This window comes from Triturus cristatus, chromosome 11 (genome assembly GCF_964204655.1).
Source record: "Triturus cristatus chromosome 11, aTriCri1.1, whole genome shotgun sequence".
Taxonomy (NCBI): Eukaryota; Metazoa; Chordata; class Amphibia; order Caudata; family Salamandridae; genus Triturus; species Triturus cristatus.
The window spans coordinates 757,855,995-757,873,205 of NC_140594.1; the positions used below are offsets into that span (position 1 = coordinate 757,855,995).

At 48.3% G+C, this 17,211-nt stretch overlaps 1 protein-coding gene across 5 annotated transcripts in view; it reads left to right on the top strand.

The window, feature by feature from the left end:
• The window catches only part of SNED1 (sushi, nidogen and EGF like domains 1), a 3,096,442-nt gene that overhangs the window by 1,229,992 nt on the left and 1,849,239 nt on the right, over positions 1 to 17,211 (top strand). For all 5 annotated transcript variants that reach the window (XM_085634426.1, XM_085634427.1, XM_085634428.1 and 2 more), the window contains one exon: positions 6,812 to 6,928. In XM_085634426.1, the coding sequence (XP_085490552.1) occupies positions 6,812 to 6,928 (117 nt within the window). The remainder of the gene's footprint in view (positions 1 to 6,811; positions 6,929 to 17,211) is intronic.

A 17,211-nucleotide genomic window follows, 5' to 3' on the forward strand; every position in this document is an offset into this window, starting at 1 on the left:
CAAGAGGCGACACCGCTCTTCGGACTCCCCTCGCCGGTCGCGCGACTCGGCCGAGGGTCAGGGTGGTTCCACCCCCGCGGCTCCGCCGGAGCCGCAGGTGCCGCGTCCGCCCCCATACCTTCCGGTCCCTGGGGCTGACGCGGCGCCGGCGGAGATCAGTGCCTTCCTCTCGGCCATGAGGAGCCTGGCCCCGCCGTCGACGCCCGCTGGCGCGCCTTCGGGCCCCGCGGACTCGACTGGGCGAACTTGCCTGCCGGCGGCTCCGGCCCCGGCGCCGTCGATGACTCCGGTCTCGACGCCGCAGGTCCCCGCGGGGCCCCTGCCTGGGCCCCAGTCGACGCCGGTTGACCTAGTCACTCCTCCACCGGCGCCGGCGACTGAACCACCGACGCCGTCACCGGCACCGCCGGCGCGCACGCCTACACCACCGGCGCCGCCGACGCCGTTGGCGCCGATACCGCCCCAGTTTAGCCCTCATCCGGACCCGGCGCCGCAGCGGCGTCAATCGACGCCGCATCCGACGCCGCTTGAGACCTACCATCTCTACAGTCCGGTTCCGATCATTCCTCCTGTTTATCAGGAATCGGAAGGAGGGGGCGACTGGGAGGGGTTCGAGGACCCTCTGGCTGTCCAGTCACAGCTTTCACAGGACTGGGCAGATGAACTGGGGGAGGCCAGTGGGCTGGACACCTCGCCAGACACTGGATTCACTTCTCCTCCGACCGTGGCTTCGGAGGAGGGTGCAGCATTTTCTGTGGTGCTGCGCAAGGCGGCCGAGGCCCTGGGGCTCGAGTTGCCTGCCGTGGCTGTGAGGACTAACATCCTCACTGAGGTGCTTCAAACCTCAGCAAGCTCCACTGAGCCTCTGCTGCCGTTCAACGAGGCCCTTACTGACGTTCTGCAGGGCACCTGGTCCAAGCCCTCCACAGTTCCTCCTGTGGATAGGAACGTCGCCAGGCGCCACCGCCCTGCTCCGGGCGACCCCAGTTTTCTGTCCCAACACCCCACCCCCGAGAGTCTGGTTATCCAGGCCTCTACCTCCCAATCCTCCTTCCCGACCGCCCCGCCGGACCGGGATTCCAAGAGACTCGAGCAGTTTGGCAAGAAACTGTTCTCGTCCCTTAGTTTGGGCCTGCGGTCCTTAAATACCGCCTGTCTCTTGGACCGTTATTCCCATTCCCTGTGGGATACGGTGGAGGACGTGCTGCCCCTGTGTCCGGAGGAGGTCCGGACGCGTCTTAACCAGGCTTTGGCCGATGGGAGGGATGCAGCACGGCACGCCATACGATGTGGGCTTGACACCACGGACTCGCTGGGTCGGGCGATTTCCACCACGGTGGCGCTCCGCCGCCACGCCTGGATGCGGTCCACGTCATTTTCCGGGGATGTCCAGAACACCCTCATGGACATGCCCTTTGATGGCACTCGCCTGTTTGGTGAGAAGGCGGACAGTGCGCTGAACCGCTTTAAGGACTCCCGGGCTACGGCCAAGTCCTTGGGCCTCTCGGCCCCGCGGTCGCAAACTTCCGCCTTTCGCCCCTTTCGTGGCCAAGGAAGGGGCGCCTCCTCACGTCCGCAAAGCCACCAGCCGCAGAACCACCCTGCGCGCGGTCGCGGACGTGGCTTCCGCCGTGGCGGAAATGGAGGCCGACGTGGTCAGCCCACTTCCACCCCGGCAGCATCCGCCTCAAAGCCCTCCTAGTCCGAGCTTTCAGGCCCATACCACGCCAGTGGGCGGCAGAGTTCGCCATCACCTGCTCCACTGGCGGTCCATAACATCGGACAGGTGGGTGCTGCAAATCGTCCGCAGGGGCTACTCCCCCCCCTTCGAGACGACCCCTCCAGCCATGCCACCGCAGCACCACCGTATCTCGGGGGATCATTTGAATCTTCTCCGCGAGGAAGTTTCGGCTCTCTTGGCCAAGGGGGCCGTCGAGCGCGTTCCGAGTCCGGAAGTAGGTCGTGGTTGTTATTCCCACTACTTTCTGGTTCCCAAGAAGGGCAAGGGGGGCCTACGCCCTATCTTGGACCTCCGGAACGTCAATGCCTTCCTCCGAAAGGAAAGGTTCAAGATGCTAACGTTGGCTCAGGTTTTAGCTGCCCTAGACCCTGGAGACTGGATGGTAGCGTTGGACTTGCAGGACGCATATTTCCATATCCCCGTCCTGCCGGCCCACCGGCGTTACCTGCGGTTCACGGTGGGCCACGAGCACTTTCAGTTTACCGTGCTCCCCTTCGGCCTCACCAGTGCCCCTCGGGTGTTCACGAAAGTGATGGCGGTGGTCGCAGCTCATCTGCGCAGATCAGGGGTTCCAGTCTTCCCCTATCTCGACGACTGGTTGTTGAAGGCGGGCTCGCCCCAGGCAGTCGTCTCCCACCTCCAGACTACGGCGGATCTCCTGCATTTGCTGGGGTTTTCCATCAACGTGCCGAAGTCACACCTGAGTCCCTCTCAGAAGCTCCTCTTCATCGGAGCGGTTCTCGATTCGGCGCGGGTCCGGGATATACAGGCCCTGATTCCCATCTTTCGGCCTCTATCCCGGGTTTCGGTCAGGCTAGTGTTGCGGCTTCTGGGGCTGATGGCCTCCTGCATCCTACTAGTGCATCACGCCAGGCGGCGCATGCGGGCTCTGCAGTGGGACCTGAAGTTTCAGTGGGCCCAGCATCACGGCAACCTGTCCGACCATGTCTTGATCTCGGAGGGCACTGCACAGCAGTTGCAGTGGTGGCTCACGGACCGCGAGTGGGTCAAAGGCAAGAGCCTCTCCCTTCCCCAACCGGAGCATGTCGTAGTGACTGATGCGTCCCTCCTGGGATGGGGTGGCCATATGGGAGAGGCGGAGATCAGAGGCCTCTGGTCTCCGGCGGAGTCTCGTCTCCACATCAACCTGTTGGAGTTGAGAGCGATCCGGCTTGCACTGAAAGCCTTCCTTCCCTCTGTAAGGGGAAGTGTCGTGCAGGTGTTCACGGACAACACCACCGCCATGTGGTATTGCAACAAACAGGGCGGGGTGGGGTCGTGGACCCTTTGTCAGGAGGCTCTGCGCCTCTGGACATGGCTGGAACACCAGGGCGTCACCCTAGTGGTTCAACATCTGGCGGGCTCTCTGAACGCCAGAGCAGACGAACTCAGCCGCCGGTGCATGATGGATCACGAATGGCGTCTGAACTCCGAAGTGGCGCAAGGTCTCTTTCAGCAGTGGGGAGAGCCTTGGTTAGATCTATTCGCCACCGAAGAGAACGCGCAATGTCAGCAGTTCTGCGCGTTGGAATTTCCAAGGCGGCACTCGCTCGGCGACGCTTTTCGTCACGAGTGGAGTTGCGGTCTGTTGTACGCCTTTCCGCCTATACCACTTCTGCCCAGAGTGCTGAAGAAGATCAGGCACGACCGGGCCCAAGTCATCTTGGTGGCTCCGGATTGGGCACGAAGATACTGGTATCCCGAGCTACTCAGTATGTTGACCGATCCCCCGATACGTCTGCCCCTTCGGGAGGATCTTCTGTCGCAGCAGCAGGGGACGGTCCTCCACCCGAACCTGTCCAGCCTCCACCTCAATGCGTGGAGATTGAGCGGCGGCAGTTGATGCCATTTGACTTGCCTCCTGAAGTCTGTGATATCATTCTGGCAGCCAGGCGTCCCTCCACAAAGTCGGTATACGCCTGCCGGTGGAACAAATTTGTGGCATGGTGCACAGCAAAGGCTGTGGATCCCCTTTCCGCCCCTCTTTCTGAGGTTCTCCTCTTCCTTCTTTCTCTGTCCCGGCAGGGCTCTGCCCTGGGCACCCTGAAAGGTTATCTTGCTGCCATCTCCGCCTTCTTGCGGCTTCCTGATCAGCCTTCTCTTTTCAAGTCCCCTGTGGTTACACGCTTTCTCAAAGGCATTACACACACGTTCCCTCCTGTCCCTTTTGTAATGCCTCAGTGGGACTTGAATCTGGTGTTGACATTCCTGATGTGCGCTCCCTTCGAGCCTCTTCACAATTGTCCTCTTCGTCTTCTGACTCTTAAGACTGCTTTTCTGGTAGCCATCACCTCGGCTAGACGGGTGAGTGAGCTCCAGGCTTTATCTTCAAAGCCTCCTTTTCTATCTGTTCATCCGGACAAGGTTGTCCTTCGGCCTCGTCCCTCCTTTCTTCCTAAAGTGGTGACTCCTTTTCACCTTGGGCAGTCTGTCACCTTGCCCACCTTCTTTCCGCCTCCGCATCCTTCCAAAGAGGAAGAGAGGCTCCACCGTCTGGACCCAAAACGTGCGCTCTCCTTTTATCTGGACTGCACAAAACAGTTCCGGGTGGACGACCAGCTTTTTGTTGGGTACGTGGGCGCTAAGAAGGGGAAAGCTGTGCACAAACGGACCATCTCTCGGTGGGTCGTTTTGTGTATAAAAATTTGCTATTCCTTGGCTAAAAAGGACCCTCCTGCTGGGCTGCGCGCCCATTCTACTCGGGCCACAGCGGCTACCACTGCTTTGGGACGGGGTGTCCCTTTGCAGGACATCTGTCAGGCGGCAACGTGGGCTTCGCTACACACGTTTGCCAGGCATTATTGCCTTGACAGCCAAGTCCGGAGGGATGGCTTCTTTGGCCGTTCTGTCCTCCAGGACTTTCTGGTGTGATCTTGGTTCGCAGACCCACCACCGGGGATGGTATTGCTTGGGTATCTATTCTAAGGTGAGGAATCTAACTAACGTGTTTCTTTCAGATGAACAAGTTACTTACCTTCGGTAACGATGTATCTGTAAGAAACATTAGTTAGTTAGATTCCTCACCGACCCACCCATCCTCCCCGTTCTGCGAACTGACATCTAGGGTTAAGGTTGTCCTTTCAGGCCCCTAGATTTTATTTTTGGCACCAGTGTCGGTCTTTGCATGGCTCTGCGTTCCTGGCGCGGAAGGCTATGTACAAGAACTGACGTCAGCGCGCGAGGGCGGCGTCTAAGTACTCCGACGACGTCATCCCGGCGCACGATGCCGACGACGGACGCGGAGCCGCAGACGACGCCTAGCGACGCGCAAGGGGTATTGCTGACGAAAAATCTTCCGGATCCAGTCTGACGCCTGGGGATATTCTAAGGTGAGGAATCTAACTAACTAATGTTTCTTACAGATACATCGTTACCGAAGGTAAGTAACTTGTTCTTTAGCCATTTGCGCTGTCTCGCGACAGTTCGCGTCCGCAGTGACCTCATGCGTCGCGCGATCACGTCTTTTTTCTCGCGATCATGCACCGCGAGACAACTGAAAACAAGATGGCCGCGCCCGCAAGCAACCACATGGGTAAGTTGGCGACCCGCAACCATTCAGAAAATCTCGCGAACATGCCGGAAAAAAACTTCCGCATCTTCGCGATATTTCCGCTTGTTTGCGGAGATTTTTAACATTTTCGCGATAATTTGCGAAAGTCGCTTTCACAAATTCCGCCCACCCCTAATAATTACTTGTTTGAATTTGGGAGGCTGAGGGTTTCCCTTTCATTGCTTCTCACTCCTCTCTTAATTGTCATATATGAAAGAAAGGGAGCTCTACCTGTGGAGGTACAAATGAGTAGAACACTGTACATATGGCAGACTAAAACAAGCATTTGCAATGCAATAGGTCTCGCATTTGCAAGAGTTTGAGCCACTGGCATTGTAAATGACAATGCCTTTTTTTAAATTTGTGTTTTTAAAACCTACAAGCATTGCGTAAACACACATTGTACTTATCGTCGTTGCTTACGAAAAGCAAGGCTGGCAGTAAAAGAGGCGCAGGTATTTCCAGCAATGCTTCTCGTAGGCAATGACTATAAGTACAATGTGCGTGTTTACGCATCTCTTGCAGTTTATCAAAACGCATAAATAAAAAGCACTGTCATTTACAATGCCAATAGCTCAAATTCTCGCAAATGTGAGACCTATTCCATTGCAAATGCTTGTTCTTAGGGTCGCCCTCTTTCGAAACGTGTATGACTCTTCTGAAATAATACACTCGCTATTCACTTTATTGCCATTAAATGGGACTATGACTTGACTCTCCGTGGAGAACCAACAGATAAGATGGGCATTTAACATTGTATCTGAGGGCACATCTGCAAAGAAATAATTTACAATTGCACGCATTTCATTTGTATAGTCATCAACTTTGTCTGCCTAATGATGTATACCAAGAATTTGTAACAATAACTGTTTTTGCAGAGTGCAAAGCACTCGGTTGAATCTGCATACCATGTTAATAGTGTGTTGGGACTAACAGAGGCAGGCAACGGGTGAGTGCTTGTGGTGGGGGTGGATTTGCAGTGCGAGGTCTTGGCATCAGCTCCCTGCTGTGAGAAACCCACAGCTGTGTTTGTGCTTGGATAGTGGGGGAGGGCTCCGAACACGAGGAGGGATCGAAGGAAGGGAAAGTTAAGGCGGCCGTAATATAAATGCCGCCCAAAACATAGATCATGGCGTCCATAAAGCCCTGCTGATAGACACATGGAGGGAAAGGAAAAAAGACTGTGCAGGAATGAACATATATTCAAAACAGAGAAATACCACAGTAACGGGCAGTCGCCTTGGAGGGTCCAAAACACCAAACAATAGCAGGTCTTTAAGAAGCACACTAACAGAAGCCAATAAAAAAGATAGGATGTTCTTCATCCACACATACCAGGTACAGCATGCCTCGCAGAGCAGTGCATGCGCGCTGTGCTAGGCTCGCCTAAAAATTAGGGCTACATAATTGATGCAGTGTAAAGTTGCAAAGTTAAGCTAATGCAGGGAAGAGATTGGTGCCTTTGTGGCAATAAATTAACTGTTTTGCCTTTTTGTGTCTCTCTGTCTGTATCTCCTCAGTAAGGCCGGGACCATGCAGCTCCAGACCGTGTCGCAACGGGGGATCTTGCAAGGAATCCCATGGAGAGTACTACTGTTCCTGCCCGTATCGCTTTACTGGACATCACTGTGAGATAGGTATTGGCATATGCCCAACTAAAAGTTCAGTGTGTGAGTGAACATAGCCATTATGTTTAGACCTTCATATATTGGAATATATCAGGAAAGTGGAGATGATTCAAAGAAATTCTGTTAGAGGATATGGCCCAGCCCCTATAAAACCGTTTTCCTTCAACATCCAATGCTTTTGGGGCATCACGTTGTGTAATGATTTTGCTTGTGTTACTCTTCTTAATCCTCTGTCATTATCTCCTTGTAGCTAACTCCCCATCCTGATTTGAGGTTTACCAGACTACTCCATTTCTCTAATGACACAATTGTCCATGCTTGGGCCTTCATTAAATTAACATTTGTAATATGACACTTTCATTCATTCGATCATATACTGGAGACAGGAAACATTCAGTTGACCCAGAAAACCACTAAGCAGGACAGAGATTGGCAACTGCAGGCCTGCCGGAATGATTTCATTTGAGAGATTTTGAATAGGATCATTTATAAAGTAAATAATCGTGTTACAATCTGAATAAAATGGTTTATCAGTGGCATGGCAGCAGAGTCGCACTAGGAAAAATTCATATTAAACAAATATAATAGGGTGGTGGTTCCTACAATATACTTGTACATTTTGTTCTTTCACTTCTGTGTTGGGTTCTAAAGCAAAAGCAATGGCATGCATCCTCCTGGGTAAGATTATTTCAATTGCTATAAGTAAAGCTTGAGATTGTCTGCTCGGTGTTTGGATTCTTCACCTACAGCCCTAAATTATTATTGCACCAAACTCCAGAAATGTGTCAGGACAGATACTTCAGAGCGCCTGACTATATTGTTTAAAACTTGATGTCTTTGAATTAGTGGAGACCAAATATTTCATGACCACGTACCATAATGTTTTCTTCGTGTTTGTTATACTCTGCCAGCAATCTAGTCCTTTTACATTAAAAAGGTTTTTACATTTCTTTACTTACTTCCACGATGACCCTGCAGTTTAGGTGCACATCTCCTAGAGACCGTGAATTCCAAACAGTGTTTTTCTGTTTTCTTGTGCTCGCACTTCAAGTCGCAAAGTGAGAATTCAGTATAATAAATATGTCTGTTCTTTTTTGTTATTAGGTTGTTGTGTCCCTTTAAAACAACTGACATTTAATCAATTTCAGACTGTCCAAAAGGGGACTACAGCGTAGGTCTGGCTCCATCTCTGTTGTGAGCAATACTTGTAACTTTACATTCCCTCCTCCTTTAATACACCCCCTACCACCCACCCCCTACCCGCTCCCCTTCTCCCCAAGAGAGCTAGACCCATTTGAGACAAGTTACGGAAGCCCAGGACCTCTGCAAATGCCTTGGTTATTTTCCCCAGCCCCCCACGGTTAACTGCAGCAGGCACAGGGGTCTTCGAGTGATGCAAGAGGGAGAAGAGTGAGAGGAGAGAAGGGGAGAGGATGGATGGATGAAAAGAGAAAAACCGAGCGAGGAGAGTAAGGCAGTGTGGTTGGTTTTAGCATTTTTGTCAGGGCCGTGTCTGTGTCTCAGTCAGGCCCTGGATTCTTATATAAGACCAACTTGAAACGCATTGAAATCTTATGAAAGTGCATATTACAAAAATAACTGATATAAAATCTTAACCAATCGCACAATGACTACTTCACTCCTAATTATTCGTAAAAAAAGTTAAAGTTAAAGGGAAGAGTTTGTTTGGCTTTGGTATACTTTTTAAAAAACAACAAAAAACAGGATTAAAGTAGAGTTATGATGTTAAACTAGAAAAAAACGGAATCCTGCAAGATATGGTTAATGCCATAATTGGTAAATCTCCTAACAAAGATGCAAATCTTAAGTCACACATCAGATGGAATGTTTGTGACCTCACCCTTGATGTGAAAGATTATATGACAAATATTGAAATAAAATCACATCTTATATCACTTTTAACACCTTCAAAGACATGGTTATGAATGTAGTATTATTTATTGGATTGAGTATGCCTTGGTATTTAATGACATTCTCTTTTTAGGTATTGTTAGAATAAATATTGTGACATAATAAGCACGCATTTGGTGTGCAGGTTATGGTTTGCTTGTCCGGTGTGCAAGTTATGGATTGTGGTCCTAAGCATAACTTGCACATTTTGGTGGTTTTTCAGTTTTATTTTGCAACCATAACACCACTTTATATGTGGGCTTTTTTCAGCAAATTTATAAGTTCTGATAGATACCACTAATTGCAAATTCCTCACTTTGTGAATATTCGTCCAGGTGTCTGACTGAATGTGGAAACTCAAAAGCAGTACTCCTGCCAGCTGGTATATGGTGTCACACGGCTCCGCTTCAGCGTTGTTCCACACAGTCCGATGAGCAGGGCTAGATTCAGCTACATCCAGGCATGCTGACATCAGTTATTTTCTTTCCATACTTTCAGAGGTGAATCTAAAGCTCTACTCCTCTCGTCTTTGAGTATTTTTCGCCAAAATGATACTTTTTACTAGTGTGCAAGAGAAATATGTCACTTGCCAAAATGACAGGGTTTAACCGTTATGGGGACTGTCGCAAACAAATGTCTGTGACAGACCCTCATGAGTATCTTTGTGGTGCCTGGGGTTGGAAAACGACTTGGGGCCTGTGACGACTGTGCCCAGATGAAACCATAGGCTATACAGGAGAGTTAGACAAAACTATATGTCCTCAAACATTGAAAGTCTCTGCGCTGCGACTGGTCAAAATCAAAAGGAAGGTTACATTCCCACTTCTGAAGTAATTTGCTCCACAATATGTTGAGTTGTCCAGAAACCTGAACTGATCTTTCCCCATGGTCCCGCTACAGAGAATAGTGGAACTTTTGCTATGGTCATTGGCAAGCTGCCGATGTCCTTGATTTGCAGCTCCCTACAAAGGAGGTCAAATCTAAAGTCCTGAGGGAAGTTCTGAAGCCTTGCCAAGCAACTGCTGAACCTCTCTAGCCATTCAATGAGGCCTTGATGGGTCCCCTTTTAGACACTTGGGGAAAGCCATGCTCCAGGCTCCCAGTCAACAGACAGGTTGCTTGTCGACCCATACCGTCAACGGGTGATCCTAACTTCTTAACACAACACTCTATGCCAGAGACTGGTGATCCAGGAGTTCACCAACAAATGGAACCCTAATGCCTTTCCTGCATATCTCCTGACCGTGAGTCAAAATGCATGAAAACGTTTGGCAAACATATGTTTTCATCATCTAGTCTTGCTTTGCATTCCGTTACTGCCAGCTGTCTTCTGGCCTGCTAGAGCTATGCTTTATGAGATGTAGTTGGTTAAATCCTTCTGCCAGTTCTAGACGACCTATGGACGTCTTTAGCCCAAATCATTCAGAATGGCCAGGATGCAGCAAAAATCGTTAAAAAATCTGAGTTATACATAACTGACTGCTTGGAACGGGCAATGAGTATGTGTGTAGTGCTTCAACGTCACACCTGGATGAGAGCTACGGGCTCTTCTGGATATTTCCAAACATCTTTAATGGACATATCGTTTGATAGCTCTCACCTTTTTGGTAAAAAAGCAAACTCAAACGCCTTAAGGAAAGTCATACCATAACGCTTTCCCTTTGGCTGCCTGTTCCTACCAGGCAATATTCTCAGCAACATGATGAGTAAAGGGGCATGCGGTCTAAAGATCATACCCCTGCCCCCTGGTTTGTAAACTGTCCCTTTTCTCTCTCCCCTGGCCCCTATAAATTAAACCCACACCCCAAAAACTACCCTGACCCCACCCGCCCTGAGCCCTAAACAATCCCTTACATCCCTAAATCCAAATGGTCGCACACTGCTGACCTACCTGCGTGTTACCCCAAAGAACTGTGGTCCCTGTAGTCAGCGTCGGCGGATACACCTATGCTCGTGTCGTGAGTGCAAGTGTGAATAGCGTTAGCCATCCCTGGACACGTGTTTCGAGGTAGTTGCCTCTCGTCAGCAGGGAGTAGGAAAGAGTGTAGGGTTGCAATGTAAGCTGCTAAAATCATTATCAGGTAAAGTACCTCTCGTAGCAACGCAGGTGCGTAACCTGAGTCCGTCGACTCCCCGGCTCAGAGAGCCACTAAATAATTAAATCCAAATGGTCGCACACTGCTGACCTACCTGCGTGTTACCCCAAAGAACTGTGGTCCCTGTAGTCAGCGTCGGCGGATACACCTATGCTCGTGTCGTGAGTGCAAGTGTGAATAGCGTTAGCCATCCCTGGACACGTGTTTCGAGGTAGTTGCCTCTCGTCAGCAGGGAGTAGGAAAGAGTGTAGGGTTGCAATGTAAGCTGCTAAAATCATTATCAGGTAAAGTACCTCTCGTAGCAACGCAGGTGCGTGACCTGAGTCCGTCGACTCCCCGGCTCAGAGAGCCACTAAATAATTAAATCCAAATGGTCGCACACTGCTGACCTACCTGCGTGTTACCCCAAAGAACTGTGGTCCCTGTAGTCAGCGTCGGCGGATGCACCTATGCTCGTGTCGTGAGTGCAAGTGTGAATAGCGTTAGCCATCCCTGGACACTTGTTTCGAGGTAGTTGCCTCTCGTCAGCAGGGAGTAGGAAAGAGTGTAGGGTTGCAATGTAAGCTGCTAAAATCATTATCAGGTAAAGTACTTCTCGTAGCAACGCAGGTGCGTAACCTGAGTCCGTCGACTCCCCGGCTCAGAGAGCCACTAAATAATTAAATCCAAATGGTCGCACACTGCTGACCTACCTGCGTGTTACCCCAAAGAACTGTGGTCCCTGTAGTCAGCGTCGGCGGATACACCTATGCTCGTGTCGTGAGTGCAAGTGTGAATAGCGTTAGCCATCCCTTGACACGTGTTTCGAGGTAGTTGCCTCTCGTCAGCAGGGAGTAGGAAAGAGTGTAGGGTTGCAATGTAAGCTGCTAAAATCATTATCAGGTAAAGTACCTCTCGTAGCAACGCAGGTGCGTAACCTGAATCCGTCGACTCCCCGGCTCAGAGAGCCACTAAATAATTAAATCCAAATGGTCGCACACTGCTGACCTACCTGCGTGTTACCCCAAAGAACTGTGGTCCCTGTAGTCAGCGTCGGCGGATACACCTATGCTTGTGTCGTGAGTGCAAGTGTGAATAGCGTTAGCCATCCCTGGACACGTGTTTCGAGGTAGTTGCCTCTCGTCAGCAGGGAGTAGGAAAGAGTGTAGGGTTGCAATGTAAGCTGCTAAAATCATTATCAGGTAAAGTACCTCTCGTAGCTACGCAGGTGCGTAACCTGAGTCCGTCGACTCCCCGGCTCAGAGAGCCACTAAATAATTAAATCCAAATGGTCGCACACTGCTGACCTACCTGCGTGTTACCCCAAAGAACTGTGGTCCCTGTAGTCAGCATCGGCGGATACACCTATGCTCGTGTCGTGAGTGCAAGTGTGAATAGCGTTAGCCATCCCTGGACACGTGTTTCGAGGTAGTTGCCTCTCGTCAGCAGGGAGTAGGAAAGAGTGTAGGGTTGCAATGTAAGCTGCTAAAATCATTATCAGGTAAAGTACCTCTCGTAGCAACGCAGGTGCGTAACCTGAGTCCGTACTTACCCCGACCCTGCCCGATCCCTTACATCCCTACTTACCCCAACCCTGCCCTGTAAACTGTCCCTTATACCCATGCATATGCGTTGTTGAGACACATGCATGGTTAAGGCAAGCATGGTACGGCTTGCGGGGAAACGGTATGCATGGCTAAGCCCACGTTGTTGAGGCTGTTTCCCATTCTTAGCAGTTTCGCCCCTTTTGTGGGAACGCTAGGGTCATTCAGTACAGTCAACGCTGAGGCCACGGCACCCAGAGACAATGTTCAGGGCATCAGGGAAAACGTGCAGCTCAGTCACCCGCCCCTTTGGCAAACACAACCGCAAACCACTTACTGTGTCCATTATGACACACACACCACCCTGTTGGGGCAGGATCAGACATTTCCTCCAAGGATATCAAGACCGCTTCAGACGCATGGGTCTTCCAACTTGTCGAGCGGATATGTTTAGGAATATTCGTTATTTTTTAAATCAAAGGCACCTTCACTCACTCCTCGGCCTCCACTCCCTCTATTAAATCAAGTTGCAGAACATGATGAGCAGGCCCAACCATCTCCTGCGTCGGCTGCTCGGGAATTCCCTCTGCCTTTTAGACCTTTGGTGAGTCCTTCATCGTCATCTTTGACTGTTGTGGAGGATAGAAACCTAGCAATAAGCCAACAACCATGGTCAGGATCAGAGGATCCGTTTGGTGCTCAGCTTTTGGATACCAGGACAAGCTTTCAGTATCATATAAGAGCTATGTTGAATCTTATTTTTGACGAGATAAGGGAGATGAAAGCTACGCAAGCAACCAAGATAGCAGCACTTCATGCACGCCTTTCAAAAATTGAAGAGGTAGTCGGTTCATATCTGGCAAGACTCCAAGAGGCCGAATCAAGGATCTCTCTCCTGGAAGACCAGATGACCTCAATGCAGCAGCAGGACTCAATCGATAAAAAACAGAAAAACTTACTGGAAACTAAGCTTGAAGAGTTGGAGAATCATTCTCGTTGGTCAAATCTGCGGTTCGTTGGGGTCCCTGAAGGCTGTGAAGGGTCACAAACACTTCAGTGGGTCGAATCCTTCATCAAAGAAAATTTGCTTCCCGAATTTTCTGGGGACCTTACGATTACACGTGCACACAGTCCCAGTCAGCCATTCCCCAATTAAAAACTGCCCAGAACAATTCTAGTCAATTTTGCAGACTATCGACTGAAGGAGCAGATTTTGACCAGAGCAATTCAGAAGAAGCAATTCTCCACTCGGGAAGTTCGTGGTTGCCGCATCTTCTCAGATGAGTGGCGCTGCGGCACGTCGTCAGAAAGAGTTCATTAAGCTTCTCTATTTGTTTAAACCACAGGGAGTTCAAGCGACCATTGCTCAACAATCAAAATTGCGAGTTCACATGTTTACAAGTCTTGATGAAGCCCAGGAACTATTGCAGAAAATCACTATGGAAAAGTAAAGAACTTGAACTGTCCGGCACAAACGAAATTGTTTTTTTGCTGTATTTGTCTTTTATTCATGGGGCGGGGTAGGGTAGTGGGTCACACTAGGGTGCAACAACATGGCACCTGACTTAGGGGTTTCTCAAAGAGGGGAGGCAGGGGGTAAGGTGGACTATTCCCCGTCTGCCAGGGGTAGGAAGGGTCACGGGAAGGGGCTGAGGGTTTGGGGGGGGAGGTGTGGCACAGGACAGGGCATGTAGGGAGATAATTATAAAAAAAAAAAAAAGTGAGCAGAATTAGAGAAGAAACCATAGTATTAGCGTAACTACGGGAGTAGAGCAATGTGTAGGGGAGAAACAAAGGTCTACAATTGGTATGGCTTTAGCTTTTTCGATGCAATATGGATTCTAATTTAAGGCTGGTATCGATAAATGTTAATGAAATATCTAATAAGAAAAAATATGGAGGGCTTATTAGACGGCTTACTTCTTTTTCTCCTCAGATTTTGTATCTTCAGGAGACCCGACCCATCTGAAAACAAATACACCCAAACTCTTTATACCCAAATATTATTCTAAAGCCTTCTTTGCCTCTGCAGGGTTAGCAGTCAGGGAGGTAGCTACTTATTTTGCTCAAGGAAGTAACTGCGTGATACATCAAGTAACAAGAGACCCTCAAGGGGGGTGGATCTGGGTCACTGCTAGGGTAAATGGGGCACTGTTTAATTTTGTAAATTAATATGCCCCAATTAACGATGATCCAACAGCCCTTATAAAGATCAATGAGCTGGTAAGAGGTAAGGAGGGCCCGTTAGTGTTAGGAGGAGATTTACATTTTATTCAAGATTTGAAAAAGGACACCTACAATAAGAAAAAAATAGTTAAAACCAAGGACAAAAGGAATAATATGCTCCATGAAACAGGATTATCTTTTTGTAGATCCCTGGCGGGTGCTGCACTCAGATGATATACAGGTCACTTGTTACTCCCAGCGGTTTAAGACAGCTTCTCGTATTTATTTTTGTAAAATCCCTCGTTCTATTCATTTTGTTAAAGCTGAAATTAGAGCCAACTCCTTTTCAGATCACTCTGTGGTTATTATTGAAATGAGAATAGAGGCAGAGAGGCGGGAGAGACCCAGATTGCAGATGGATCGGCTCCTCCTTTCGAACCCTAAATGGCTAGAAGATATGAAAGAATGGATTAAGACATTCTTTCGGGAAAATAAGGGTGCGTCGACTTTTTTTGATATGGGGGCCTTTAAGGCTACAGTAACGGGCCAGATGATGGCCTTCTCGGCATTTCAATCTAAGATATGAAGACAGCAAATACCAAAATTACAACAAGCTGTGGATCTAGCCTTACAGCAGAGGGATAGTAGCAGGGGGGAGCATTCTGAATTGGAGCAACAACTATTCAGAACTAAACAGGAGTTAAGGGAATTTTTTACTCTCCAAAAAATAACCAGCTCCCGGGCGTACCAGCAACGTGTGTACGAGGAGAGTCAGTTAGTGGGAGAACCCTTGGCCTGGTCAACCAAAGCCAAGCAGGAGTCCATGATAGTTCCAGAACTGATAGAACCTTAGTCAGGGGTACTGATTTTGGATAAGGAAAAAATTGCGCAAATATTTTTGAACCATTATCGCCAGCTTTATGCAACTAAGCTTATGGAATCGAACAAGGCGATAACCCAATATTTGGGAGGCATTAATCTTTCGGTTATGACAGATGATCAGGAAGATGAAATATGTGCCAAAATCACCCCAAGTGAAATCAAGGAGGCCATTGCTTCAATGCCGGATGGTAAAGTCTCAATCAGATATATGTCATAAAATACTGGGTTCCTTGTCCAAGCCCTTGATTTTTTTAACTCAAACAAACTACCTGTCCTTATAATGACGGTCAATGCCGAAAAAGCATTTGTTGTAGTTAATTGGCAAGCTCTTTTTGCAGTCCTTGCAAAGATTGGATTCCCAAAGCAAATAACAAAAATGTTGGCAAATCTATATCAAGGGGCTCAGGGCCAAGTTATTATAAATTCGCAGTTAGCAGGAAGAGTGGATATAAGGGAGGAACCCATCGGGGATGCCCCCTATCCCCTGCTTTATTCGCATTTGTTATAGAACCTCTTGCTGCAAAAATTAGGGCTAATATGCAGATACAAGCACCCTTGGAAGGAATGCCCAAATGAAAACTATTTGCAGGTGACATTATTCTCTACCTTAGATCAGAAGAACAGAATATCAGGACAGCTTTGACTGAATTTATGCAGTTAGAAACTATTGGAGGGTATAAAATCAACCATAACAAAACGGAAATCTTATTACTCAATGCAAGTAGTCAAATTCTGCCTGAGTTTCTGCAACGGCAAGCTCTATCTTCTGCTCCGATTCGTTATTTAGGGATTTATGTTACAAATAGTTTTGAGGAACTTTTTTAATTGAATTATTTAGCAATGGCTACCAAGATTAGAAATCTATTAGATAGATGGACTCTTATTCCATTTACAATAATTGGTAGGGTAGCTCTGATAAAAATATCCATCCTACCATTAGTAACATTTTGATTCTCGAATGTTCCCATTAAAATTAATATTGCATATTTTAAACATTTGGAAGGTATGTTTCGACAATTTATTTGGGGAAAAAAGCATCACGAGTGTGACTTCCAGTGCTTCAACTCAATATTAGACAAGGGGGGTTAGCACTTCCAGAGATACAAATTTATTATGAAGCACCTTTTGTGGATTTAATTGCTAGAATGTTAGATGGTAATGAATCGCTGGATAGTTTTTTTGTGGATAAGATGGTTCAGGAACGGCCAAACTTCCGAAAAAGACTCATTACAAGACACTACAGGGGTTTGGGGAAAGAATACACTCATTTTATCATACAAAGGCGAATGCAGGGGGATATGAGTTTTTGAAACTCATGAAGTGTAAAACACTGGGCCCTTATATTAGAAATAATCAGAAAAGCTTTTGGGAAAGTAAAGGCTTCAAGGAATTAGCTCATTTTGTGGTTGGCGGGAGATGTATAAAGATGTATAAAGTGGCAAGAGATTCAGGCTAGATGTGGAACCAGCTGCAATTCGTATTTATTTGGCTTTCTCCAGATTATTCAATTTGTGAAGAAATTCTGTTTTCCTTTGAATATTGCTTCGGCCTCTGTATTACCAGCCCTTTTTAGAGCTAAATTAAGGGGTGTCGGAAATTGGTATAGATTATTACGAGATCAAAGGGAAAGTAGTAACAGGGTTTTTAGACAAAATCTCCCAAGAAACTCAATGTACTTTTTCAGAATTAGAGTGGCAGGAGATTTTATTGCATG